Genomic DNA, 27,537 nt, shown 5'->3' on the forward strand with positions numbered 1-27,537 from the left:
TCTGATGCTGTGATGTTTGTCACAAAGATAAACAGGGAGGGAAATCTCTGCTTCTCTTCTTGTAAGGAAAGGAAAGGAGACACCACAGAAAGCAGGTTTAACACTGATGTTTATTAGAGCAGAAAAGAAGAGGGGAAAAGTAGATGACCAAAAACCTTCACAGCCCCAAGCTGAGCTTCACCACACTGCCCAGAACTCCCAGAGCCCTTCGAGAAGGCAGCCGGCCCCACTCCTGTTCTGGGGGTCCCGGCTCCATCTGCCCAGGTAAGATTCTCCTTCTGCCCACCCTTTCAGCCTGGTAGGAAGGCCAGTGGGGGGCCTATACCTTAAACTATTGTTTGTAATCAGTTATGCAGGAGAGTAAAAGGAAGCAGCATATATGTATTTCTGTGAATCCCCAAGGCAACCTTGGCCACGCCCGCAGTTCGCAAGGTCTGAAGACATCCGTTTCTGCAGCTGACAAACAAATGAAAGAAGGAGCCTCATCCTGGTTCAACAGGATCCAGGTCGTTGCCGATCAAAATGCTTGCTGGAAAAGAACAAGAAAATAATGTTAATATGAAGATGATGTTGATAAAGAAGAAGGAGGAGGGGGAGGAGGGGAAGGGAGGAGGAGGAGGAGGAGGAGGGAGAAACAGCCATCCAGCTGTCATTTCCCGGAGCACCTCCTAGAATGTGCCAGGGCAGCACTATTTTCCATGCGTTAACTTTTTAATGCTCAGAAGAAGCATAAGAGAGAGGAACTCTTACTATCCTCATTTTACAGACGAGAAAACTGAGAGAGAAGTAAGGAATTTTTCCCCAAAGGGACTCCCGATCTGAACGCTATCTGACTCCAGATTCCAAGTCGGCGCATCCCTCCAGCCACTACTTCCTTGTCTTTGTGTGAATGCACGTCGCCTGGAGTCAGGCCTCTGTGGAACCCCATGTTTTGCAGGAGTGAGCCCCCCCCCGCCTCCCGCTCACCAGGAGGGCCTCTCCTTACGTTGAGGCAGAGGCCTCAGTCGCCCCTGGGAGGGTGCCTCCCTGGAGTTCCTCTACTCTCGCCTGGCCTGCACAATGGTAATAAGAGCCTCCATTCATGGAGTCATTTACTATGCACCAGGCCCTGTGGATACCATTATTCCCCCAATTTCCAGATGCAGAAATGCAGACTCAGAGAGGTTAGGCAACTTGCCCGAGGCCACAGAGCAGGAACACAGAGAGCAGAACCCCAAGTCTGCCCAATTCCAGAGTCTGAGCGCCTAACTACTCCACAGTTCTCTTTTCTGGAAGAAGCCAAATGAGGGCTTCCAGTGCTGGAGGACAAAGATCCCTGGTGCAGGGGGAGGGGCAGGCTTTGCCCTAGAACAGGGCTCCAGAGGCTGGAAGGACCAGAGAGTGATGTCAGCCTGACCCCTACCCCTCGAAAGCAGAACTTCTGTTCACTCCTAGCAGATGCTCCTCTCACTATTTGTGAAAGCCCCTCAGAGGGATCCCATGCCCCCCCCGCCCCCTCACACACACACACACACACACACACACGGGACCCAGCAGTAGGGTGCCGTTCATGCAAAGCGTTCAGGGTTTAGAGTTGTCAGAAGACTGACATACCAACCAGTGCCCAGCATGAGTTAATGACTTAAGCATGCTCCGTTAGCTCCTCTATAAAATGGGGTTAACCTGCATGCCCTGCAATGACGTGGGGGTGTTAAGAGAGAGAACTTAAGTGATAGCACCCTGAACATTATAAAGAGTGATACTCGAAAGGGAGTGTGCCTGTGTCGATCGCGGTAGCACAAAATAAACAACAACAGAGATAGAAGATGTCTCTTAACCACAGATGACAAACTACCCCATCACATCCTGTCCCGTTTAGTCCGTACAAATTACAGGGGAGGAATGAAATTAACTAGGCTTAACCACAGAGGGGATTTTGCTACGTTATCTGATGGGGTTTGGAAAGGGGTCAAGGAGACGGAAGCGGACACACAGAAGCAAACAGCCTGACGTAGGGATAAAGGTGCCAAGGTGGGGTCTGCAGGCCGCTGGGAACGCCAAGCAGCCCAGGTCCAGGGACTTCAGAGGCAGAGGGAAGACAGGGCAGATTCCCGGCCTGGAAGGCTGTGAGAAGACAGAAAGGAGGTTGCTGCTCCTGGTGACAGTGGTGATGATTGTGACAGATGTCAGTGGCCAAGGCCATGGCTGCTGACCCCACCTGAAGAGACCCAGGTCTCCACACGCCAGGTTTCTGCCTGTGCTTCTCCGTGTTTGTATTCCGGAGTGACTTTTTCTGGATGGCAAATAGGGCCACATCCCTACCTTATCTGGGATCTTTTGGTGACTCAATAGGGGTCAGGCTCTCTTGGCGCTCCTCACAACCTGGCTGGCGCCTGTCTCTCCTGCCTCGCTCCTGCCACTCCCCAACCATAACCAGCTAACCAGCTGGTCCCCTAACACATGTTCTCGAAGGCCCCCCAGCCCATGGACGTGCTGTCCACCACTGTCTCCCTAAAGCGGAAGGCTGAGGAGAAGGCACATACCGGAGGCTGGTCCCGAGCGCCTTACACGGGATGGACCACGTTCCTGTCGCAGTGGGGCTTGCAGTGGGGGTTCAACCAGTGTTCCAGGAACTGCTCCTCGGCACGGTGCTCCAGGCGGAGCAGGTGGTGCATGTACTCCTGTGAAAACAAACCCAGCCTGGAGACAGGCTTCTATCCACAGTGACCGCCGAGCTACCCACGGTGTGGTGCGGCAGTGGCTCTGAGACAGGGAGCCGCCAGGCTGCAGGAGGAGAGACCGCCGCTCCCATGCCCATTTGTAGGGAAGACCCACCAGACAGACGGGTTCCATGGGAAAACGAAGAACTCTGACACCCTGAGAGCTGGGACAGCGCATGTCTGTGGGAGCTCACACTGCTGACAGAGAATAACATGGAACAACTACTTTGAAAAACAATTGGTTGCCTGCAATCTAGACATTTCACTCCTTATTTATACCCTAGAGCAGTGGTCTTCAAATTTTATCAGGCATGAGAATCACCTGGAGGGTTTGTTAAAACAGATTGCTGGACCTCACCCCCAGGGTTTCTGATTCAGTCAGTCTAGGGTGAGACTCTAGAATTTGCATTTCTAGCAAGTTCCCAGCCAATGCTGATGCTGCTGGTCACTTTAAGAACAAGAGAAACTCTTATATCAGATGTGTGTAAGAATGTTCATAGCAGCAATAAATTTGCAGTAGCAAAACACTGGAACCATGCCAAATATCCCTGACAGAAGGATGAATAAATAAATTATGGTAGGGCCACAGAGTGGAATATTATACAGCAGTAACATCAGTGAATTCTAGCTGCATATGACAACATAGGTGAGTCTTAGAAATAGCAGGTTGAGGGGCTGGCCCCGTGGCCGAGTGGTTAAATTCGCGCGTTCTGCTACAGTGGCCCGGGGTTTCACGGGTTCAGATCCTGGCGCAGACATGGCACCGCTCATCAGGCCACGGTGAGGTGGAGTCCCACGTGCCACAGCTAGAAAGACCCACAACTAAAAAATATACAACTATGTACTGGGGGGATTTGGGGGAGGAAAAGCAGACAAAAAAAGAAATAGCAGGTTGAGTGAAAAGAGCAAGTCCAAGAAGACAACATTTCTAGTGTGACATCATTTTTATAAAGCTCAAAACATGCATAACTAAATAATATATTATGTATGGCTACACGCATTTGTGATAAAATCATCTTTTTTAAAAGGAAAAGGAAGGGCTGGCCCCGTGGCTGAGTGGTTGAGTTCGCGCACTCTGCTGCAGGCGGCCCAGTGTTTCGTTGGTTCGAATCCTGGGCACCGACATGGCACTGCTCATCGAGCCGTGCTGAGGCAGCGTCCCACATGCCACAGCTGGAGGGACCCACAGCAAAGGATATACAACTATGCACTGGGGGGCTTTAGGGAGAAAAAGGAAGAAATGGAATCTTTAAAAAAAATAAAATAAAATAAAATAAAATAAAAGGAAAAGGATAACCATAAAAAAGCTGGAGTTTATATACTATCATCAAACAAAATAGACTTTAAAACAAAAAGATGTCACAGGGATAAAGAGGCATTTTGTAAAAACAGCCTGGCTGTTCCTCAAAGTGTTAACCATAGAGTTAACATATGACCCAGCAATTGTATATTCAAGAGAAGTAAAAATGTATGTCCACACAAAACCGGGTACACAGATGTTCAGAGCAGCATTATTCGTCATAACCAAAAAGTACAAATAACTCAAATGTCCATCAACAGATGAATGAATAAATAGAATGTGGTATTTACATATAATGGAATATTACTTGGCAATAAACAAGAATGAGGTACTGATACAGGCTACAACATGGATGAACCTTGAAAACATCATGCTATGTGAAAGAAGCCAGATACAAACAACCACTTATTGTATGATTCCATTTATATGACATGCAGCCAGCCCAACACGTTGATGTGTCCACAACAGAAAGCAGCTGGTTGTCTGATGCTGTCCATCTCTGGGACCAGCATCTCCATCTACTCAGGAACCCAAGCCAGAACATGGACCATCATCGTCCCCCTCAAACTCAGCATAAAATTGAGCATCAGGTCTTGGAGTCTATCTCCTGAATAGTTCTCAGAAGTACCCCCTCCATCTCTGCCACTTCTGTAGGTTGGGTCTTCATCATTGCCCACCCAAGCTTCCTTGTCCCTCCATCCTTCACTCTGCCTCCCCCATCGTCTCTGCTCCACCCTGACAGAGGGATCTGTCCAAAACGCTGTCCAAAGGGGCCACTGCTCTCCTCAGAGGCCCTCCCCAGCACTGCCTGCCTCAGAGGAGACAGGAGGTGCGGCTGACTGCCCCTTGGGTTTGGTCCACGACTCAGGATAATGTCACTGTAACCAGCAGGCGAGGGCAGCTCCTTGTAGGCTCTACCACCTACCCCTGCTCCTCACAACAGCAGAGAGAACCCTTGCCCTCCAGCCCTGGTCCACAGCTGTCACTGGCAGCCTTTGTCCATCTCTGAGCTTCTCAAGAACCACAAGTTATCCCTCAGATGGTTCATCCAAAAGGACTTTAAGGAAGGAACCATTCCCAGCCACGTGAATGGTGGTAAGGGAATCACCAAAGAACATTCCAGCACCGAGGGACTAGCAATACAGGGAAGCCATGGCCACTAGCAATACAGGGAAGCCTGCAGGGCCCACCGGAAGGGGCTGCCATGGTCTTGGAGGGGCGCAGCCTCCGCAGAGCAGGGAGGGAATGGGGGACAAATACCCCATCCTCTCTCTCCTCCTGCCCTCCATCTCCTGCCGAGCCCAAGCAGGAGCCAGCCCACCAGGGAACCCGTGATGCAGTCCATAGCGGTCAGCCTCCTGAGCTGGGCAGAGCAGGGTGGAGGATGGATTGGGGGCCAGATGGAGAAAACCAGTGGCCATACTAGGATGATGAGGTGCGGGAGGTGCGCTGTTGCCAGAAGAAGGGAGCAGAGAGCACAAATAACACGTGTTAGTGATGTGTGTTGCAGAGGGGCCAGCCACTCAGGTCATGCGACCCGAAGCTCGTGAACACCATGTTCCACCAGGGGGAGGAAGGGCTGTTTCCTCTGCGTGCGGTTGCTGTCTCTCCTCCTCCTCTCTCTATTTGCTCATCCCCTGCCCTTTATCAACATGGGCATCACTTCCAGACTTCTCTTCCCAACATGCATTTGGTGTCAGCGTTCTGGATTTGGGCCATTCCAATAGGTGTGTAGTGGTATCTTATTGTTATATTAGTTTGCATTTCCCCGATGACATACAATACAGTGCATCTTTTTATATGCTTACATGCCATCTGTATATCTTCTTCAGTGAGGTGTCTGTTAGGGTCTTTTGCCAAGAGGGCGAGTTTTTTAAATACAAAAACATGAAAATGGCTTTATTGGTTTTATTTTTATTACAACAGCGATGCATAATACTGTTTTGAAATTGTGTAAAAATGAAAGTTCTAAAGAAGAAAAGGAAAAAAGTCCCTCTTGCTTTTTTGTCTCCGTCTCTATCCTGTTGCAAAGTAATGTTTTCTTTAAAAAATCTACCCATGCTGCTTCTTCGCTTAAAACGCTTGAGCGGCTCCCACGGGACTTGGGAGAAAGTTCCAGTTCCTCAATGTGGTTTGTGGGGCTCTCCATGGTCGGGCCTCCCCCATCTCCTGAGCCTCTTCTCCCACCATCAACCCACTGGAGCTTCGGCATCCATCTTCCCTGGAGGGGCCTTGCTCACTCTTCTCTCTGATCGAAGGCTCTTCTCTCTGCCTGGAACCCACCTGTGACTTTGCTTTGCCTGTCTCACTCTGAACTGACTTTTCAGGCCTCTGCTTAGATGCCACTTCCTCCAGGAAGCCTTCTCAGTTTCCCTGAGATCCCAGAGCTCCCTTCACTTCCTCCGGCATAGCCTTGGTCACTCTGTTTGGCAGTGACCTCTCCCCGAGAGCAGGGACTGAACTGGCCCGCGTCATATTTTCTTAGTGGAGGTGTCATGGGGGTCGGTTCACATGCTGGCATGTGAACTTGATGTTTTTTCCCCAAAAGAGAGCAGATGGAAGTAGAAAAGATTTCTAATTTGGAGAATGTATGTGGTCAATACTGCCCCAAAAGAAGTCTGGGTGCTGTAATTATGGGACGCAAACCCTTGCAAGGTGTGCATGAAACAGATCCATATAAACACATCTAGGTAACCCAAAGCAGCAAGCCATCAATCGGAGAAGTGGCATTTCACCTTGGAAGAGAGTAGTCATATTCGGTAATATTTGTGGCAAGATTAAATTGTTTTAGCATGTATAGATATCATAAAAATCCTAATCATGAAAATCCTCCTATGCCATCAATAAAGCTTTAGTTAAGAACTTTAAGTTTTTCAGTTTCCAGCAAATTCTCTAGGAAGTCTGTGTCCTGAATTGAATACAGTTACAAAAAAAGATTTTTTTCAATGATTGTGCAAAGGAATGAATTATGAGGTATCCAATTTCCTGAAAATGTTTTCCTTTCCCCCAGGACCCATGAAGCTTGAATTTGTTTTGGTTATCGTTGTTGTTTTCATCTAACTCATCAAAATGTACCCTGTGTTCCAGGCAGGGACTCTCTGGGGCAGTGGGGGTGGGGGATGGATGCCGAGAGGGCTCCTTGTGGGACCCAACAATGATTCCCGCACAGTTGCTGGACGTGTTTTGAATCCGAGGCTGAATTATTCCCTGTCCTGCCCCATCAGGGAGTCTGTGGACAGAAGAATAGCAATTGGGAGGAACAGAAAGGCAGTGTGGATCTTATAAATAAGGAACAAAGACTTCCCAGCCCATAGTTTTACTTATTCAACTGTCCCGTGGAAGCAGCGCCCTGAAGGAGACCCACGTTGTGTGTCTTACCTGCTGGTTTGCCAGGCAGTGTGATGGAGAGGCTAAGGGATCCAGGGCTGGGTCTGGGTCAGGGCGCAGCTCCAATCCAGACCCTGCCAAGAATCCTTTACCGCTCCAGCCTCAAGTTGTCTGTCTGTAAGACGGGGATGGCACTAGCTCTTATTTCACTGGGCTGCCAGGATTAAATGAAATGATACAAATAAAGTTCCATGCCCAGCCCATAATCTCCTGTGCCCCTCTAAGTCCATTCTCTCCCCGCCTTCACCCGGCCCCATGCAGACAGAGGTCGGCTGAGATGAACCACAACCACAGACTCCCTTGTCCTGGGGCTTCGAGTTGGGTTTGATGTAGGAGGCACCAGCATGAGATGAGAGGTACGAAGAAAGAGAGGCCGGGTTGTGTACTCCTCTGATGCCTGCCCGAGGAGTCACAGCAGGTTGGCTGCCTCCCTCTCGGGAAGGCCCGGCTCAGAGAGGGCTGCCCTCCCAGTTCTGGGAACCACTCCTCCCCTAGTCCTTCATGCCTCAGGGCTGTTAGCCCTGGATCTTTTAGCATCTCTTGTTGGTTTGCCTTAATCCTGCCCACACCTTCATAAAAAGTCTCTTGATTAAGGTCTCCTTAGTTAATTTGGTTGCTATCAGATAAGAAATATCTGAGCATGTCTGCAGGTTATGGATAGAGCATCTTCTTCAGGAACTGGTCCACAGGAAACTTTCAATAAATGCTTGTTGAATGAGAGACTAAAGCCGTGGTCCTCAAAGTGTGGTCTGTGCCCTTGGGGGTCCACAATGTCAAAAGTATCATTAGAATAAGAGGCTGGCCCAGTGAGTAGTGGTCAAGTTTGTGCCCTCTGCTTTGGTGGCCCAGGGTTCGAGGGTCCAGATCCTGGGTGCAGACCTACACACCACTCACCAAGCCATGCTGTGGTGGCATCCCACATACAAAATAGAGGAAGACTGGCACAGATATTGGCTCAGGGACAATCTTCTTCAAGCAAAAAGAAGAAGATTGGCAACAAATGTTAGCTCAGGGCCAATCTTCCTCATCAAAAAAAAAAGTATTATGAGAATAACACTAAGACATTTGCCTCTCATTGTGTGCATTGGTGGGTAGAACTGACACCTTTGCCAGAGTCAAGGCAGCAGCACTAACTCTCCTAGTAGCCGCTGTATCCTTCACCATCACATACTTGCAGTTAAAAAAAATTAATTAAATAAATACAATTAATTAATTAAAAATAGATACAAAATAAAACATTCTTAGGATGCCAGTTCCACTGAAGAATGCCCCAGGGAAGCAGCAGAAAGCGAGTCGACGGGAATTATGCAGGCAGCCCTTCAGCTGCCTGACGGAGGATGGGGTTTTCTCCAGGAAAAGTCTTGGGCGATCGATGGTTGGTATCAGGCATTGAACTAGCTGTGTACAAACGAAGTGAGCCTGTCACTTCAAGGAAAACAACTGACAGTACTTGTTCCTAAATGATAAAATTCGAGCTTTCAGGGGGAGATTAGAATTTTGAAAAACTTGTATCTGCTGCCATGAGCCCAACAGCCTCCCAATACGCAAAGACTTTTCTGATGAGATTGATGATGATATTAACGAATGTCACCACTGACATACGGGATTCATACACCTTTTTTAATTATATGCTCATTTGCATCCTCACTCATTTAACCCCTGTCCCTCTCAGCCAGACATCCAACTGGCTTTTTGATGACAGAGACCAGGTATTCCTCATATATGGCTTAGTGGTTGGCACATAGTAGGACCTCAATAAAACTCACTGGAGAAACGTGCAACGACTAAATGAATAAATGAAGCCAGTGTTCTTTCCCCGCAATCTTACCAAATCCTCCTTGGAAGGTTCCTCAACATGTGTGCACTCTGCTCATTAGAATGGCCCAGGCCAAACGTGCATAAAAAGCATCAAAGAGTAATATATATTTCACACTCCTAAATAGCAGCTGGAATCATCATTGAAGAAAAACAACCAAAACAGACACACACATAGAGGGAGAGAGAAATGAGTGCTGGTTTCCATGACATTTCACTATTTATTTTAAATATTAGGAAAATGAATATGCCACAAAGGCCTAAAAGCAATCATTAGTCAAAGATGAAAGGCCAAATGGCCAATCTGCTGAGAACCACAAATTCAACAATTGCATTGGCTGAGTTAGAAATGCCCCAGCATTAATGATAATCTCAAATGTTCCTGGATCGAGAAAGAAGGGGTAGATGGAAAGTAAGTATTAATTTTTTTAGATTCCTTTCTTCAAAGGGAAAAAAATTAAAGCAAAACAAAAATCAATATCTGTGTTCCATGTCCAATGCCAACTGTAATGATTTAAGTAAATCATTGCTCAGTAATTAGAGCAGAAAGTGGAAGAGGTCCTTTATTAAGGCACTGGAGGGGCGTGATAATGAATGAAATACCCATGGAACCTGATCGAAGCTGAGAATCAAAAAGCGGACAGTTAACCAATCAAGGTGGAAACTCTTTCCTAGAAGCCAAAATCCTTCCTGTGACATTTGCATGGAATTAAAGGTCCATCAACATCTGGATGAATTGTTTTGCTCATTAGTAAAAGCAATGGAATCACATAGGCAGAAGGGTAGCTCAGAACTTAACTACACCGGGACCCTAGACGGCTTAAGCCTAAAACAAGGCAGATAGCGGGGTGCACAGTTGACATCTCAGTCACTCTGAACTGGTCTTTGAGATCGTGAGGAGCAAAAGGGTAATGGAGTTACTACCTACATTTGCCAAGGAGCTAAACACGAAAGAGTATTTTATAAAGACTTACAATAAAGCTGACATGATTTATACTTGCCAACAAGAACATTCTTTAAACAAACACAGGCCATAATGGAAATTGTATTCCCAGGGCACACAAGTGCTTACAAATACAATCACGTAATTTTAGCTCGGATGTCATCTTTTTAAAGAATTTCCACGGTTCACCCCAGCAGTTGGCAAATAATTCCTTCCCTAAAATTTGGGAAGACTAAGAGAAATTTAATGAATTTAAGTCAGGCAATAGAAAAGATTTCTTTGAAATAACCTCCAGGTTCTACGGTAGAGTTACGTCCTACAAAATTTCCCCTCTGGAGAGAAGCAAAGAAAGGAACGGAAATAAGTGTAATGAGCATTTAGTAAATGCCAAATACTGTGCCTGGTGATGGGGGCCCAGAAGTGAAACAGATAGTCCACCTCCTCAAGCAGTTTAGAACAGTCTAGCAGGAGAGACAGATTTTTTTTTTAAGTCAAAAATAGCAATTTTTTGCTGGGGTGCTATGCCAGGGGGATGGTCTGATTCGTGGTGCGAAGGGAGGGGCGTCAGGAAGACCTCTCAAAAAAGGCATCATTTAAGGTGAATCTCTGCAAATGAATAAGAGTCAACCAGGTAGACAAGAGCAGAAGACAGACGAACAAAGGCAGGTGCTATAAGAGAAGGACTTAAACACACCGTCATTCCGGAGAACCTGCTTCTCCTCACAGGTTTCGAATGCCAGTGAATGCACCAAGTTGTCCGTACAGATGCCCACCCCTCATTTCTGAGCCCTACTCCTCCCGCGCTGCACCCACTCCTCCACCCCAGAAATGGCCGACTGGTCCCCAGTTTAAGGTAGCACAACCATCTTCCTCTCCTATCTTTACCTTAAAACCTCTGCTGAAACACTCTCTTGGAGAACAAGAGCATAATTGCTAAAAAAAAAAAAAAAAAAAAACTTTGGAAAGCAATTTGATGATATATACATAAAGCTTTAAAAATATTCATATCCTTGGATCCAGGAACTCACTTTCTGAGAATATATCTTTAGCAAATAATTCAAAATATTAAAAGCACTTTAAGAACAAAAATATTCAGAGTGTTGTTTATAATAGAAAAATAATGGAAGTGATCCAACTATCTAACAAAAGAGGGTAATTCAGTATCATTATGGTTATAAAGAGTTTATAATAGTATGGGGAAATGTGTATATTATAATATTAAGAAACACCAGGATATAAAACTGTAGATAGAATATGATCACACTTTAAAAAAATATATGCAAAAATCTAGACAGCAATGCATCAAAAAATGGCACTGCTGTCTTTGGGGAGAGGGGACAGGATTACACCTGATGTTCTTCTCTTCTTTTGACTCTTTCTTGGTTTCCAAATTTTCTGCAATAAATATGAATGGTTTAAATTTCTATTTGTAAGTACACAAGTAATCTATGAACATATTATCATTGTTTAAAATTTGAATATCAAATATAAAGTTCCCAAGATCACCATCTGCAATCCTAGTCTCCTCAAAGAGATGATAGTTAACAGCCAACTGATTCTATTTCTAGAGCTTTTTCTAGAAATGTCCATGCATGTAGACGTACCTGTATAAATACATAGTATTCTTTTGTGTCTGAGCACTAAGAGGGCACAGCCAACTCAGGGGAGACAGAAGAGGAGACATTAAGAATGAAGAGAAGGGTACCAGACAGAAATAATGGAGAAAAATATTGCAGGCAAAGGCAGTCATTTGTGAAAAGATGCTGAGAGCAGCGAGAGGATGGCTTATTTAAAAAACAGTGAGAAGTTCTGGGTGGTTGGCGCACAGATTGCCTTGGAGGAGCGGCAGGAAATGGGACACAGTGGTAGCTTAGGGCTGGTTTGTCTCCCAGGCCAAGACACATGGCCTTTATCCTATAAGCAGTGAGGAGCCATAAAGATTTTTATTTTGTTATATTTTAAGAAGTACTTACTAAGCTACTGCTTTTTAAAAAACAAGAAGAATGAGAGCTAACATTATTACTAAACGTCAGGCACTGTGCTGAGCACTTCACATGTATCCTTTCCCAATAAGCCTATGAGGTAGGTTTTATTATGATATCCTGTTTTATAGATGTGGAAACCAAGACTTAGAGAGTTTAAGCAGCTTGGCCAAGATGTGATAGGCAGTGAGTGGCGAGCTGGCATTCAGACTGGAAATCCGCTGTCCCACTCTTAACCACTGCCCTATGTCCTTTTTGTGAAAATCATACATATGCTTACTAAAAATGAAAAACTGAGTGTACTGGATTGAAGTGTCCCCCCAAAATTCACATTTACTTGGGGCCTGTGAATGTGACCTGATTTGGAAATCGGGTCTTTCCAAACATAATCAAGTTAAGATGAGGTCATACTGGATTAGAGTGGGCCCTAAATCCAATGACTGGTGTTCTTAGAAGAAAGAAATTTGGACACAGGGACACACAGGGAAGAAAGCCATGTAAAGACAGATGCAGAGACTGGAGTAATGCAGCTCCAAGCCAAGACATGCCCGAGGTTGCCAGCAACCATCTGAAGCCAGGAGAGAAGCATGGAGCAGATTCTCCCTCAGAGCCTGAGAAGGAAGCAACCCTGCCAGCTCCTTGATTTCAACCTCCAGCCTCCTCAACTGTGAGAGAATAAATTCCTGCTGTTTCAAGCAATACAGCTTGTGGTACTTTGTGATGGCAGCTCTTGGAAACTAATACACTGAGTAAGTTCAAAAGGTATGAAGATGAAAGTATAAAAAATCACCTCAAATCTTACCACTGAGAGAGCATCGTCATGACTGTTTGGCAACACGTCTCCATATACGTACTGAGATAGAAGAGTGGATTAAGTGAGTTTTCTTTTAAAACTTTCTTTCCATTTTGAAAGTTGTGCATGCAAAGTTTGATAATATCAAGTACTGGCAAGAACGTGGGGCTCGAGTGTGCTCATACACACTGCTGGCTGGAGTTGGCACAGGCGATTCGGCAATTCGGCAGTACCCATCTCCATTGGAAGCAAGTAAGCCCTCTGACTCAGCAATTCCTTCTCTTCAAATCCAGTAAAGCAGACATCGTACAAGGATCTTCCTCACACAATGGAAATAACTGGAATGGCTGTTGTTTCAGGAAGGGCTAAATAAATGAGTTGTGATATGTCTTAGTTCACTCAGGCTGCTATAACAAAACACCACAGACTGGGAGGGTTACAAACAACAGAAATTTATTTCTCACAGTTCTGGAGGCTGGAAGTCCCAGGTGAGGGTGCCAGTATGGGCAGGCGAGGGCCTCTTTCAGGTCACAGACTTCTCATTTTGTCCTCACATGGGACACAGGGCCAGGGATCTCTCCAGAGTCTCTTTTATTAGGGCACTAATTCCAATCATGGGGGCTCTACCCTCACGCCCTAAGCACCTCCCATGGGCCGCATCTCCTAATGCCATCCCCTTGGGAGTTAGGATTTCAACATATGAATTCGGGGGCTGGGGGGAACCAACGTGCAAACCATAGCATAATACATTATTATACTAGACTTCAGTTAAGAATGAGCTGGCACGGGACACATTGTTGAATGAAAAAAAGCAAGTTGCAGAATAAACCTGGCCCTGCTTTTCTACACAGTCTGAACTTCATCAACGAAGGGGCAGGTAAGCCTGATGCGTGCAAGGCACAGTGAGGCGGCCAGCGGGGCGGAGCAGAGGGCAGGGAGGAGATGCAAGTGGAGGCCGAGGTGGGGCAGAGGGAGCGGACAGGCCTCCCGGGCCTTGGAGGCCTCTGCAGGACCATGGACTTTTTTCATACTAAGATAGGAATTCTTTGGAAGGTTCTGAGTGAGGGAGGGATGGGATCTGGTTTTGCCTTTTTAAGAACTGACTGTTACTTCTCTGTTGAGAACAGATGCAGAGGCATCTAAAGAGGAAACAGGGAGACAGGGGAAAAGAGTATTGCTTGGTCCACTCCAGGGACTCTGGGGGTGGCAGCAGAGGGTGAGCAGTGGTCAGATTCCGGATTTGTGGCCCACACAACTAGGAGGAGGTGGCGCCACTCACCATGATGTGGAAGGCAAGGGCAGGAGCTGGTGTGGGGGTTCAACCGGGAATGCCACTTGGGGCCATTAGGTCTGAGCTGTCTGTTAAATTTGGTGCAAAGAATCGAGTGGCAGTCTTGTAAACGAGTCCAGAGCTCCCGGGAGAGGCTGGCTGGAGATAGGAGCACGTGGCCATCAGCACACAAGTGATATTTAAACTCTTGGGACTAGAGGAAGTGGGAGGGCACAGCCTTGGGATGCTCTGACATTTAAAGAACTGTCAGAGGCTAAGAATCCAGCAAATGGGACTGAGCAGCAGAACCAACAACACAGGAGGAGAGGCTCGGGGTGAGGTGTCCTGGAACACTGGAATCCAAATAAGCAGAGCTCCCAGAAGGAAGGAGGAGAGATCCATTGTGTGAAAACAAAACAAACATGGGCTGGTTCCTACTCCCCAGGACACCAGGAACAGAGGCTAAGAGCCACCTTTGCAGTTCTCTAGGACAGTGCTTCTTAGACTTAAATGTGTGCCCAGATCACCGTTCCTTGTGGAGGTGGAGATCCGCCTGCAGGAGGTGTGGGGAGGAGCCTGAGGCTCTGTAGGTCTGACAGGCCCCCAGGAGAACCTGGCAGCCGGGCCCGGGACCACATTTTGAGTAGCAAGAATTTAGACCCAAACCCTGGAAATCAACATAAGCAGTCATGACTGCGGAAACATTCCAGGGAAAGCTCAGAATATTTTTTCCACCTTTTTCCCTCTAAACGCAGCGCTTCTTTCCACGCAGCCCTGTCTTCATCAATTTCTCCTCAGGCAGGTTTTTTTTTCCCTCCATCAGGATCTTGAGGCTTCACCGTAGCCGTGACCTCTTCTGACACAGTGTCCTCATGAACTCAAGTACTAAGTCCTAAAGTAGAACAATGCAGTGAGTGGATTCAGCTGACACCTACATGTCCCCAGATGGGATGTCCCCAAGGGAATCTCAGCCTTCTGGGAGTGGCCGTCTCATTCCTGTCACGTCCAGAAGCCTACTCCCCCAAATCTCTGAAGATTTCGAGCCACGCTTCTCCTACATTAATCTCATAGTACGTTTCTCCACCCTACAGCTTCCAGATTCTCATGAACACCTTCCTCTTCGGTCAGCCACCCACACAACACACCACCTGCCATCTGTCATTCCCCCAAGAACCATTCACACACGGTCGCTGTGTGTGGCAGACTTGTCCCAAGGTTTAGGGGTTGCAGAGGGTCATAACATCACACAGCAGAAAACAACTTCAAGCTCAACGTCAGGTGTTACCATAAAATAAATGTACCAGCTATTTCCTACCACAGGGAATTTGTCAGTGGTGCGTCCTTTGAGGCCCTACCTGCCCGCCTGCCTCTCTCTCTCTCTGACCCCTCTTCACATCCCCCACCACTGGGCCCTTCATCCCCTTCCTCCCCAGTTGCTTCTGTACATTCAAAACCCCTCCTGCTTTCGTCCCCAGATCCACGTCTCCCTTTTGCTCTCTCTCTCCATCCCCTCTGGGGCCTTGCCTTCCTCTGTCACGGGTGCCAGCAAGGTGTTCGCACGCCCCTGGGGGACAAGCTGGCCCTCCCCACAAGGCAGGGCCACACACGAGTGATTTTCTCAATAGCATTCTGTCCTTCCCACCACACAGTGCGAAAAAAACCAGTTGTTGCAGTGAATCGGCAGGATACAGGCTGTCAAAACAGTCCAGCCCCTTGGATGCGCGGGCATAGCTTGTCTGAACTTGTTTCCAAAAAGCCTATTATTCCACAGAAGCCAGCATCTGCCAATACTTAAGCCACATGTCAAGAGTATAAACATTGCTTAATAGATACTCGTGAGGAGAGACTACTGCAAATCTTCATATTTGTTTTCCTTTTGAACTCTTAATACCTCCCCAAAACACCATCGTTTACCCTCATCAACGGCCTCTCCCCTCTCTGAAAGGGTTTTCTTTCTCACAGTCCCTCAGAGAGGAGAAGCAAAATAAAATAACCTGACCAGTCATCTCTCGGTAATTTGGAATTAGCACATGAGTCTCATGGCCCAGCTCCCAAGGGCACACGCCCCCCGCCCCCCCCCCCCCAAGATCACTACCTCAGCTCATTTGTCCCAGTCCACCTGTCTGTCTCCAGGGCACCATGGCAAGGAGGTGCAGCAACAAGTCCAAAAATGTCCTTTCCCATTTCCCATGGATAATGGTAACTGAAGGACGGAGTTTAAGAGGCTGCACCATGAGCCTCTAAATGGCTCCTACACACCAGCTCCCGTCACATCATTCTCCTGCTTATAGTCCCTTGGTGGCTCCCACTGAGGGCAGAGGGAAAGCAAATTCCACGATGACAGCCAGGGCCTTCCAACCTGGCCCCGAGAGGACCTTCTATTGCCATCGCCCGTCCTTCCATATGGCCCTATACTCGAGTCAAGGTCAAAAGTGGAAGAGAGGGGGTTGGAATCCACACCTTCTGAAAAAATTATTCTGCAAGGCCCTTTCCAAAACTCACGTGCACACCCCCTTACACATATACACACCCAGAGTCATACACATACCCATACACAAACCCTCACAAACACACATGTACACACACACACACACACACTATTGCAATCTCCAATACACAGGACAGTGCATCCATCCTGCCCTTTTCCCTAGCAAAGGAACATCTAAGCAGATGGTTTACACAAAGAAAGAAGGCGGGTAGAGGTGGTAAAGATAAGGAGCAGGGAGGTGTGGTGCCCCCCCTTAGACCTAATTAGTCCTTAGATTCTCAAATCCTTGTCCCAGTACTGTAGGACATGAGTCCATATGGCAGTTCCAGCCACCAGCCCCTGACGTCCTCTGTGGCCAGAAGTCCCACCTCGTGGCCGCCTCACGACATGCTGACAAATGTGAGGCCACCGCGTCCAACACTCACATCCAACACTGATGCAGGATAAGAATCGTTGTGATGTCAGCCGCTCAGTTTTGAGGAGTAACTCACTTCTTTTCATATAACAAGTGGTTGGCATTATTTATTTTGCTCTCAGTAAATCCATGAAAACGAAAAGTCAACAACAGGACCCAAGCAGGGGCACAGGTCAGAGAGTACATCCAGGACGTCAGGTGCAGCGGCCGCAGGGCCAGCACGACGAGAGAAGGCCCTGGTACTTTAAAGAGACCCTTCTAGGGCCTCCCAATGCACCGCTCTGGCTCCTGGCCCCAGCGCAAGTCCTGCTGCCTGTGGCTCGTCCTCCAAGTGGCTGACTGGCACCAGGAGACCTGCGCCGCCCCTGAAGCTCTATCCAGAGCCCTAGAATATGAGACCCGGAGGGAACCTTCTAGCCAGAATCTGGGCCAAACTCTGCCTTTTACAGAGGAAAGTGGGCTCCAGAAATGACTTGTCCTAAGTCCAAAGTCCAAAGTCCACAACTCGTTAGTGGCAGAATATGGACTGGAATTGCACTGGGTCGAATATTCTTCCCACCTCACCTCCACCCCCTACACTGCCTGAAAACTTCTCAGGCTTCAAGCCTCAGCGGGGTGGACACCCCCTCTGGGAGGCCTTCCCAGCCTCCCTCCTTCCAGCGAGAGTTCGAGGCCCTCTCCTTTCAGATAACCTCGTTAGGGAACTTGAATCAGGCCGGAACGCTCTGGCCCCAACAGTCTCCACACAATGGACGTGGGCATCTTGAACAAAGGAAGAAGGGCTAGCTTATCTCCATCCTCAGTGCCTGGCGCTCAGTCAGGAGTGGTCAATGTAAAAATGTAATGAAGTGCACATCTTGGTCAGCAAGGAGTGCTGTCTGCACAAACCACCTGTCTCTTGCTCTCAGTCTGAACTGTCTACTAACTAGCGCATTGACTCTGCATACCACGAGGTTCAATATTTAACTGTTTTCTCAGTGTTTGGTGCTGTTAGCTTTTGTGTTCCCAACTGGACGGGAGGCGCTGGCAATACACATGGTGGATCTCTCCTAGAAGGCCTGGCACAGTGGTTCTCAGCCTTGGCCACACATCAGTACCACTTGGGGTCTTAAACACCCACTCAATGGCTAGGCCACATCCCAGACCACCCCTCTGGGAGTGGGGCCCAGGCATCAGATTTTTAAGTTCCCCAGTTGGTTCCAGCATGCAAGCAAGGTTAAAAAACACATTCCTAGAAAAATAGGATACTAGAAACTCTTTGTTGATTCAGCCATGTCTGCATATGAGCGAGTGTAATTGTGAATGAGAGTGTGAGAAACACACAAAGTGGCACAGAGGAGAAGAGAAAGAGGTTGCTCAGCATTGCGTAGCCAGGGTCCCTCTCCCTCGGCACTACTGACATTTTGGGCAACATCATTCTTTGTCATGGGAGCTACCCCGTGCATTGCAGGACATTTAGCAGCATCCTTGGCCTTAACCCAGTAGATGCCAACAGAAAACCCTCCCCACACCCCCAGTTGTGACAACCCAAAACGTCTCTAGGCATTGTCAAATGTCCCTGAAGGTGGAGGGGCAAAATCACCCCTGGATGAGAACTATTGGTGTGGACTAGCCACCAAATAATTTAGCGCATGTTTATTTGACGTCAACTGTAGGTCACACAGACACTTTTCCAAACTTGGCTAAGTGACCGAGGATTCTGGACAGCAGGACCAGTGTCTCAGTGAGAGGTATGCAGGACTGGGCTGCACACAGGATGGGTGGGAAGCGGTTGGTGGGGTCAGCAGTGTGTTCTGAGGTAAGAGAGAGTCATGGAGAAACTAGATGAAGTAGGTTCAAGGCAGTTAAGAGGAGTAGGTGGTGGTCACGCTGATAAAAGATGACCAAAAACAGAGCAAAACCAAAAAAGCCAGGTATTCCATGAAATAACAAAGTCAGAGGCAAGCAGAGGGTTGTCACAGATGAAGGCAAGTGACAACCAGAAGCTGAGAAAAGAAAAATGGTCAGAGAAGGAGCCCTCAGAAGCTCTGAGCAGGGAAGGACCGCACCCAGCAGTGTTTGGGGCCACAAGTCCATCGCAGTATTAGGCTGGCACAGAGGAGGACTGGGGGCAGGAAGCTGAGCTGCAGCTGTCCAAACCCAGCTGCTGCCTGATGCCTAAAACACCTTTACTCCCTGCGAAGCCCTCCCCTCCCTCACCCTCCGCCCACCCCCTCCGAACCCTCGTCCCTGTGCTTCTGACCCTACACTCTCCTGGTTTCCCCCAGGATCTCCCCGCATTCCCTCTCAGCCCTGCGGGATCCTCTTCCTCTGCCCGTCTCTGAGTGCTGGTGCACCCAGACTTCAACCCTGGGCCTCCTCTCTTCTAATTGCTTCTAGAACCATCTGTCTAAAGCCCGAATCTGCACTTTCCCATTTGAAAAATCCTTCGATTGTCCTCTACTGCACACAAGATAAAGTCCAACGCACTCAAATCCTTGATCTTGCGCCTGCCCACCTTCTGGTCACCTTACGCCCTGCGCTTAGCTCTCTAAGCCACCTCTGGTTTCTTTACCAAAAAAAAAAAAAGCCACCTCCACCCTTGACAGCCTTGAAGTCCTTGATTCATTTCTAAGCCACTCTGTCTAATAGCCACTATCTGACTTCTCTGTGTCCACCACCAACTCTGAGCAGAAACCCAGCCGACTGCCTGCAGCCTCGGCACCTCGCCGGCCCCTGGTACTTAACACTCAAAGGAGTAGTTACTGTCTGCTGAGTGCTGTCTTAAGTGCCTTACTATGAATTACTTTATATTATCCTCATAAAGTAGTTTTCTATGTTATTATTTATCAGAATAATATTATTGTAATGTAAGTAATATTTATTGTTACTCCTATTTTATAGACGAGAGTAGTGAGGTACAGAAATGTGAGGAAACTTCCCCCAGGTTCCCCAGTCAGAAAATGCAGAGATTCAAACCCAGACAGTCTGACCCAGAGCCAGCACTCTTCGTCACTGTGGCTACTGCATCTTAATGAGAGTCTTTTAAATGAACTAATAAATTATCCACATGATTCCGCAGGGAGCGAGGGTAAACGCTGCTGGAGACCCTTCTGGGCCTCGACATGGAGACACAGTGAAAAGAGGACGAGCTGGGAGCCCAGCTGAAGTGAGTATTGGCTGGGAGACCAGCTGGACCCCAGACTCGGCTTCGCAGACATTCTTACTTTCCCGGGACACTGACACTTACCCTCAGCTGGGTGGGACACAAATACCAGGAATGTCAGTACTTCCCCCCAGTACAGGCAGACACGCCAGGCCCGAATCGGCCCGGGCCAGCATGGCAGGGTCTCGTAGCACCCACCACAAGTCACAAAATGGAGGCAGGGGAGGGGCCCTGGTTCAGAAAGACTAGGGAGGTGAACACCATGAAGCTACAGGGCAGAGAAGAGGCCAAAGATCAAAACCAGAGGCACGAGGTAAGGGAGGACCCTACAGCCAGCTGGGGCCGAGATTCTGTCTGCCCAGACAGAACACCTTGGCCAAGGATGCTGGTCCGGCTCGCCCAGTGCACGAGGGAAGAGGGAGAAGATGGGTTGGCACCAGTTAAGGGCACAGCTCCCCAGTGACCCATTCAGAGGTGACACCCAGCAGCCACTTGGGATCCTGGGACTTCCTCTGTTGGCACCACTGTTTCCATTTTAACTACTGTGTTCACAGTAGGTAAGTGGAGCTGGCACCTCCAGGAGAAAAGGCGTGGGTAAAAGGTTGAGATCACCTCACCCCCGAGTCCCCAAGAGAACCTCCACCTAGCAGCCCACGCCAGGCCAGGACCAGCACCCTGTTTGGTTTCATAATGAACGAGCATTCAGAGGGTCACACACTTTCCCTTCCTATAGCCAAAGCCCAGCACTCACCCGCATGGGCTCATCCGGGAAGCCGGGTTTGCTCGGCCTGTCCTGGCGCCGGGATCTCAGGAGCTGCTTGGCCTGCTTTTCCGTCAGAATCGGGGAGGCCCCTGAAAAAGTCACGGAGGGGCCTTAGGGACTCTGGGGCACACGAGTCCATGTCCATCTCACAGTCTGAGGCAAAGGATTTGCAAGTTCAATTTCGGTCAAAACACAAAAGTTCTTTCACAGGGACCTGTCCCAAAGGACGTGGCATTCCAGAGGGCTCAGACGGAGCTCTAAATTGTTTCTAATATGGTTAACTCAGCGCAAATGCTGCGCTTCTTAAACACATTTACCTACTGCCGCAATGGCCCATTCCTTTAAAAGTGGATATTAATTTAATATGTTTTTTTAAATATATTTTCTCCAGTTCTCTGTGAATGTGTTTCTCATCCCTTAGGTTTGCTTTGGTGGGAATTTTTAAAACCCGAATACACTAAATCAAGTTAAAGTTGTTATTGCAAGATATCCCGTGACAAGATTATGTTAAACATGATAGTCACACATGATCCCTCAAAGAATATATTATGATAATAAAATTAAATTCTTTTGATAATCACACTAACTCTAAAGAATATTATCAAGTAACAGTCTATCAAATTTTGATAATCTCATATGAACTCTAAAAAAAAGGCATAGTTGAAGATTTATCAGCAATTTTAAGAATTAGTGTTCAAGTACATTTAAAGATTAAAAATTAATATGTCCCTAATGATAGCAGTTCTAAGAGCCTGCTTTTAGGGGAAAAAAGCAATGAATTATTGTCCATTATATATTATTTGAAATGAAAAAATATTTTAATAATATAAAATAGACTTATTCCAGTTTATCATGTCGGCATAGAAATAGGCTGTTTTTAGAGCTGATGCTCACCTGAGAAGAAAGGCAGTAAGGTGAGAGACAGCACAAGCACAATTAATGTCTTCATCCTGTCTCGGTTCCTCTCTCTGCCTGTTGTCGAGTGAGCTCCCCCGCAATGAGCCAGCCTGCTTGAAGGGAGCACGTCCGGCCCGAGGCTGGCTCCTGCTTTGACTAACAGCGTGACAGTATGATGCTAAATGCGTCTGACTCTGAGTTGTTGGTATGACCATGAAAATATTTTTTTCTGAATTCCTATAAACATTCATCCTGAGGAAGGAAATTATCCCCCTGTAATAGGACTTTCAGAGCCTGAATTTGAGAAAGCAACATGTGATATTCATTTCATGGAAACGGATAGAGATACACCATAGTTTGTGAATGTTTATCTGTAGCTTCAGTTTATGCTCCCGCTCTTTCATTGAGAATTAATCATCTCTTACATTTGCAAATTTTATGACATTTTTCCAAAGTCCATTCACAAATCTAATTTGACCCTTCCAATAATTTCAGGAGCAGGCACGGAAATTAGCAAGGGACATAAGGAGGGGGAAATTTTCTTTTCAGCTGACTTTGGAACCAGAAAGACCAGGGTCCACATCCTGGCTTCACGTCTTTCTAGCAATGTAACCTTCAGTAAATCACTTACGCTTTCTGAACTGCAGTTTCCTCCCCTGTAAAAAGGAGAAAATGGTACCTACTTTTTGGGATGTGATGAAGGTTGAGGGGTACGGTATGAACTGCATGACAGCTAGCACCACTCAACATCGTCCACCTCCACTTTACAAATACAAAGTGAAGTTCAGAGGCGAAATCACATCCAAGGTCACACGTTACGGATGCTGAAGTAGAACCAGCCTTCTGTCTTTAAAGCCTGCTGCTCTTCCCATCATGCCCCAAAAGGGCCTCCTGCGATAGGCTGTCAGTAAGACTATAAGCAGTCCTACTTCACACATAAGGTAATAAGATTATTTTTATAAAGACAACAAAAATCTCAGTAAGCTGAAGTCTTCTTCAATTCAAATCATCTATAAATAGCACATAAAGGAATTATTAAATGTATTATAAAGTATGTCTGGAAGCTATGTGGCATTTATTGCAATAAAATTCTCAATTCAGAGAAATGATCTGCTGTTTCTGTGGTCACTTTGCCAACCCAAAAGAAAACAATACCCCATCTGTGGTTGCCCAAGTTGACACTAATGTCTTGTAACTAATATTAAACCTAAAGATCTGCCCACTCTGTTGGTATAAAGATAGTTTGAACAGACGGTAAACAAGAGAAAAAATCATACATTGTTAGCAAAGATGCTTAATCTTTTAATTTGCTCAAAATTAGATGCTTGGTTTTAGGGAATCTGTCGCTATTAATATGCTTCTGTTTTTATGTAGTTTTCAATGACTCAGGATTTTAGGAGTACTCTTTTAGGAAGATATATTTGTCACATTTATGTGCATTGCCAAATTTTTCCTTCCTTTTGTTCTTTGTGATTGGATTGAACACTAAGTGTATTGTTTTCTTATATCAAATAAAGATTTTCTGTGGACCAGAAAAAGAAATTTATACCTAGCTAAAAATTTCCAATGTGTCCCCTCTAAATTTACTATAAAAGTACTTTTTAATTCAGTAACTTTTGTCTATATCAGCATTGTCCAATAAAAACATAAAGTGAGCCACAGATGCAAGCCACAGAGGTAGTTTAAATCTTATATGAGCCACATTTTTCTAAAAGTAAAAAGCAGGTGAAATTTTTTATATTATATTTTATTTAACATGAAATATCCAAAATAGTATCATTTCAATTTGCTGTCAAGATAAATTATTAATGAGATACTCTACATTTATTTTTTGTATAAGTCTTCAAAATCTGGTGTGGATTTTACGCTCATACCTTTCAAGAGCTCAGGAGCCACATGTGACTAGTGGCTACCACGTTGAACAGCGTGGGTCTAGATCCTTCCATCTCTATTGCCACCACCCAAGTCTAGGCTACTGTTACTTCTCACTCGGTTTCCTGAACCAGGCTCCCAATTGGTCTCTCAGCTTCCCTCCCTGTTCACTTCAATGCATTCTCTACGCAGAAACAATGATGACCTTCTTAAATAGAAATATAAAATATAAATTGGACTTCATCACGTCCCTGCTTAAGAATCCTTCTTTATCTTCCCACTGGACTCAGAAAAAATCAGAATCCTTACCATGCTTACTCCAGGACCCTGTGTTATCTGTGCCTGCTGCCCTTTCCAATCCCACTCTGACCACTCCCCTCCAGCTCACTCCAGCCTAGCTACACTCAGTTACTTTCAATTTAACAAGCTCTTTCCCACCTCAGGGCCTTTGCACATGCTCTTCTTCCCTCTTTTAATGACTGGATCTTTCTCATCTTTCAGGTTTCCATTTGAAATTTCTCTTGCTCAGGCAAGCCTGCCTTTACCAGCCTACTTCATGATGGTTCCTGTCCCCATCACCATGACTCTCCATCACATAGCACTCATCATTATATGTAAATATTGTCTTTATTTGTTAACTTTTAAAAATCTGACTCCTCCACTGGACTGTATGCTCTAAGTAAGCTTGTATTACTTTTATAATTTAAAAAGAAAAAAGGAACCTCTGGTGGACTGGAGGGGTGAAGCTAAAGAAAGTCAGGGGCCTGTATCCCACCCTGGGATGCTGGCTCAAGGTCTCAGGTGGAGAAGGCCCTTCAGGTGTGATGCCGTCAGGGCCATTCAAATGCCGGTCAGCTTGCCCCTGGGGATATGGTCCCAAAAGCAGGGACTATAGGAAAACTGAAAGAGCAAGGTCACCTTGTTGTGAGCGTCACTCTAGTGGGGAGAAACCTCTTCTACCCGCCTACTCTCACTCCCAGGAAGAGCAGCAGGCGTGAGTCAGCAGGGCTCACAGTGGAAGATGCAATTCCCAAAAAATCCACAAGGTGGCGAGTAGGGAGAAGAACCAGGAACAACCAAGGTCAGGGGAAAGAAACCCAAGGCCACCAAGGTTAACTATTCTAGAAGTTGCCAGGAGTCGGAGGGAATCCACTGCAGGTGGAGAGAGATGCAGTGCCTGAGACTGTTTTCCTAGGGTTTGAACTGACCTGAAGGTCCCCATCAGATGCTGAGGCCTAGGAAAGCTGCATTATCAATTTGACAACATTTAAGCATATATGAAGGAAGAATGCCACACCCATATTCACAGCGCCCTAACAGAACTAATATTCTCATTTGTGTGAGTTCCCCATCTTTTCTGAGAAGGAATTCTCAAATCACACAGATCCACATAAAGCCAACGGCCTCCAGCTCTCAACATCGTCACACTGGACAAGACCATGACTTCAAATTCCATGAGCTAAAGAAACCAGGGGCAAGGGAACATATTTTTCTTTAAAAAAAAAAAAACTGTAGAAAGATGCTGAATCTGTCCTGAAAGAATTATAATGTGTCCACATTCTTTAGGCCCAGAGTCAATTACGTAAATTCTAACATTCCTTTTCATAGTGTTTTCATCTTTTTTATTGTCTGCCTTTACCATTAGACTACAAACTCTATATTTTTACAAAGTACATATAATTCTTTGATAAGTTTCATAATAGTAACTCCATAAGCTGCATGTGCACACATACATACGTTAATTTACAGGCACGCTGTGCAGGCAGATGCTATGTTTGGGCAGACATGGTAGACTGAATTATTAGCATCAGTTCTTTACCACCACCACGGCATATCTATGCTCTTTGCCCTATGACTTTGCAGTCCTGCCCCTTGACCTCGGACTGGACCAAGTGACTTACTTTGGACAATGGGATGGTAGCAGACATGACACAAACAGGGGTACGAAATGTGTTTGTGCAGTCAGGTATGCCCTCTTGCCTTTCTGCCATTGCTACCAAAGGAGCTTCCCCCTAGAGAGCCGCTGCCCTTCAAGCTGAGTCTCAGAATTAACTCACATGGAAAGTACCTGAGCAAGGAGCCAAGCCTACAGAGATGTGCGGCTTACAGTAGCCCCATTCAACCCAGCCCAGCCTAGCACAGCTAGGAGGGGTTTGTCACACAGCAACACTCTGATGACAGCCAACTGATACATGGGGTTCTAATAGGATGGTTAGTGTGTCCAAATCTGGGTGCTATCGGGTCTCCATTAATAATAGGGTCCTTCCAGAAGCTTCATTCAAAAGTGAGTCAATAAGCACAGAGTAGGCCATGTGGTATAAGGGTCAAGATTTTGGGCCACAGAGTCGTCAACAGGCCTGGGCTTGCGTCCTGGCTCTGAATCTTATTACCTGGGTCACACTGAAGCTGTGTGACATTGGGAAAATTGCTTAACTGTCCAAATCACTATTTTCTAATTTATAAAAAAAAGAAGAATCATAATAAAACTTACCTCTTAAGGTGTTCTGAGACTTAAAAGAGAAGGTATATGTAAAGAGCTTAACAGATGGGAAGGAGCTAATACTTGGAAACTGTTATTATTGTTATTATTGTAATTCCTCCTTCTCTATGTGAAATCACACTTATTTATATTTGCACACCCATGCCGTTCTCAGACACATGATAGAAAGTCTGTAAAAACTTCTGGAACGACCCAACAGAGATTAATCGAACACACACAAAGATATATAATCTTATATATGGTTGAAATAAAAATACCTCTTTTTGAGGAAAGAAAATGTGGGCCTTTGTGAACATGAGTTGATTTCCCTGCTCCATCTCCACACCCCAGGCCCTTGGCTTCCCTTTTCCTATCCTCAGCACCTCTACACAAACACGCACCTTCCTGTCTGAAGGAGCAATACAATGTAAGATGGTTTGGCCTTGAACAGGGGCCTTTCCGGCCTGCTGTGTGCTTCCACAAGTGGGCTATAATGTCTGCTCTGGGTCCAGGATATTGGCCTCCACTTACGTCTGCCCAGCTGGTAAGGACAGCCAAGGTCAGCGTCAGGTTCCTGATGGCCAGTGCCAGGCTTCTCTCCAACCTAAACAGAAATGACAGGCACACTGGCAAAGGCGCAGGAATGTAAGGGGTACAAACAAACACACTAGGGGAGAGCAGCATGCACGGAACGATTGGTAAAACCACCCCTAAGGCTACTGCCATATTACATTTCATTCAGGAAAAGTGCCAGGCCTTTAACTGGGAGAGAAAAGCTCTGGTTCTTCTGGGAAAAAAATACTGAACCACATGTTTTTCTCTGAGAGATCTCAGTTGGAACCACAAGCCCGGGAGAGATTAAGAGACACTCTGGCAGCAGTTCTCAAACCTTAAGGTGCATAAGAGTCACCTGGATGTCCACCTGACCTCTGACAAAGCCTCTGACATGGAAGATAAAGACAAAAGAAACCAAAGGAGAAGCAACTCGGGGCAGAGAGGATGCAAGCTGAGAAGGTAAACAATGACAACAGCATCCTCTGAGAGATAAGAGAAAATTTTTGCTCCCATGAAATGTGAACAGGATGCTGTGAAAAGGAATATTCAGGAAGCAAATCAACAACAACAAAAAGTTTCCTGAAATTAAAAAACATAATAGGGGCGCCGGCCAGGTGGCATAGCAGTTAAGTTCGTGTGCTCCACTTCGGCAGCCCGGGGTTCACCGGTTCAGATCCTGGGTGCAGACTTATACACAGCTTACCAAGCCATGCTGTGGCAGGAATCCCTCATAT

At 46.5% G+C, this 27,537-nt stretch overlaps 1 protein-coding gene across 1 annotated transcript; it reads right to left on the reverse strand.

Moving 5' to 3' along the window:
- Window positions 1–91: 91 nt before the first annotated feature.
- Window positions 92–27,537, reverse strand: C10H17orf67 (chromosome 10 C17orf67 homolog). The gene is made up of 4 exons (XM_008519819.2): window positions 21,895–27,537; window positions 20,989–21,089; window positions 2,523–2,660; window positions 92–529 (listed from the first exon to the last, which is right to left on the reverse strand). The coding sequence occupies exons 1-3, from the start codon at window positions 21,947–21,949 to the stop codon at window positions 2,544–2,546; spliced, it is 273 nt and encodes a 90-aa protein (XP_008518041.1). The 5' UTR covers window positions 21,950–27,537; the 3' UTR covers window positions 92–529; window positions 2,523–2,543.

Source organism: Equus przewalskii, chromosome 10 (genome assembly GCF_037783145.1).
Source record: "Equus przewalskii isolate Varuska chromosome 10, EquPr2, whole genome shotgun sequence".
Taxonomy (NCBI): domain Eukaryota; kingdom Metazoa; phylum Chordata; class Mammalia; order Perissodactyla; family Equidae; genus Equus; species Equus przewalskii.

Bases quoted from the DNA above. Each gene is read 5' to 3' on its own strand.
- C10H17orf67 (XM_008519819.2), bottom strand. From the start codon at position 21,949: ATGAAGACATTAATTGTGCTTGTGCTGTCTCTCACCTTACTGCCTTTC. The intron at 21,090-21,894 runs GTGAGCATCAGC...TGACTTTTTCAG, and splicing joins CTTACTGCCTTTCTTCTCAG to GGGCCTCCCCGATTCTGACG. The intron at 2,661-20,988 runs GTGAGTGCTGGG...TTGTTTTCACAG, and splicing joins TCCCGGATGAGCCCATGCGG to GAGTACATGCACCACCTGCT.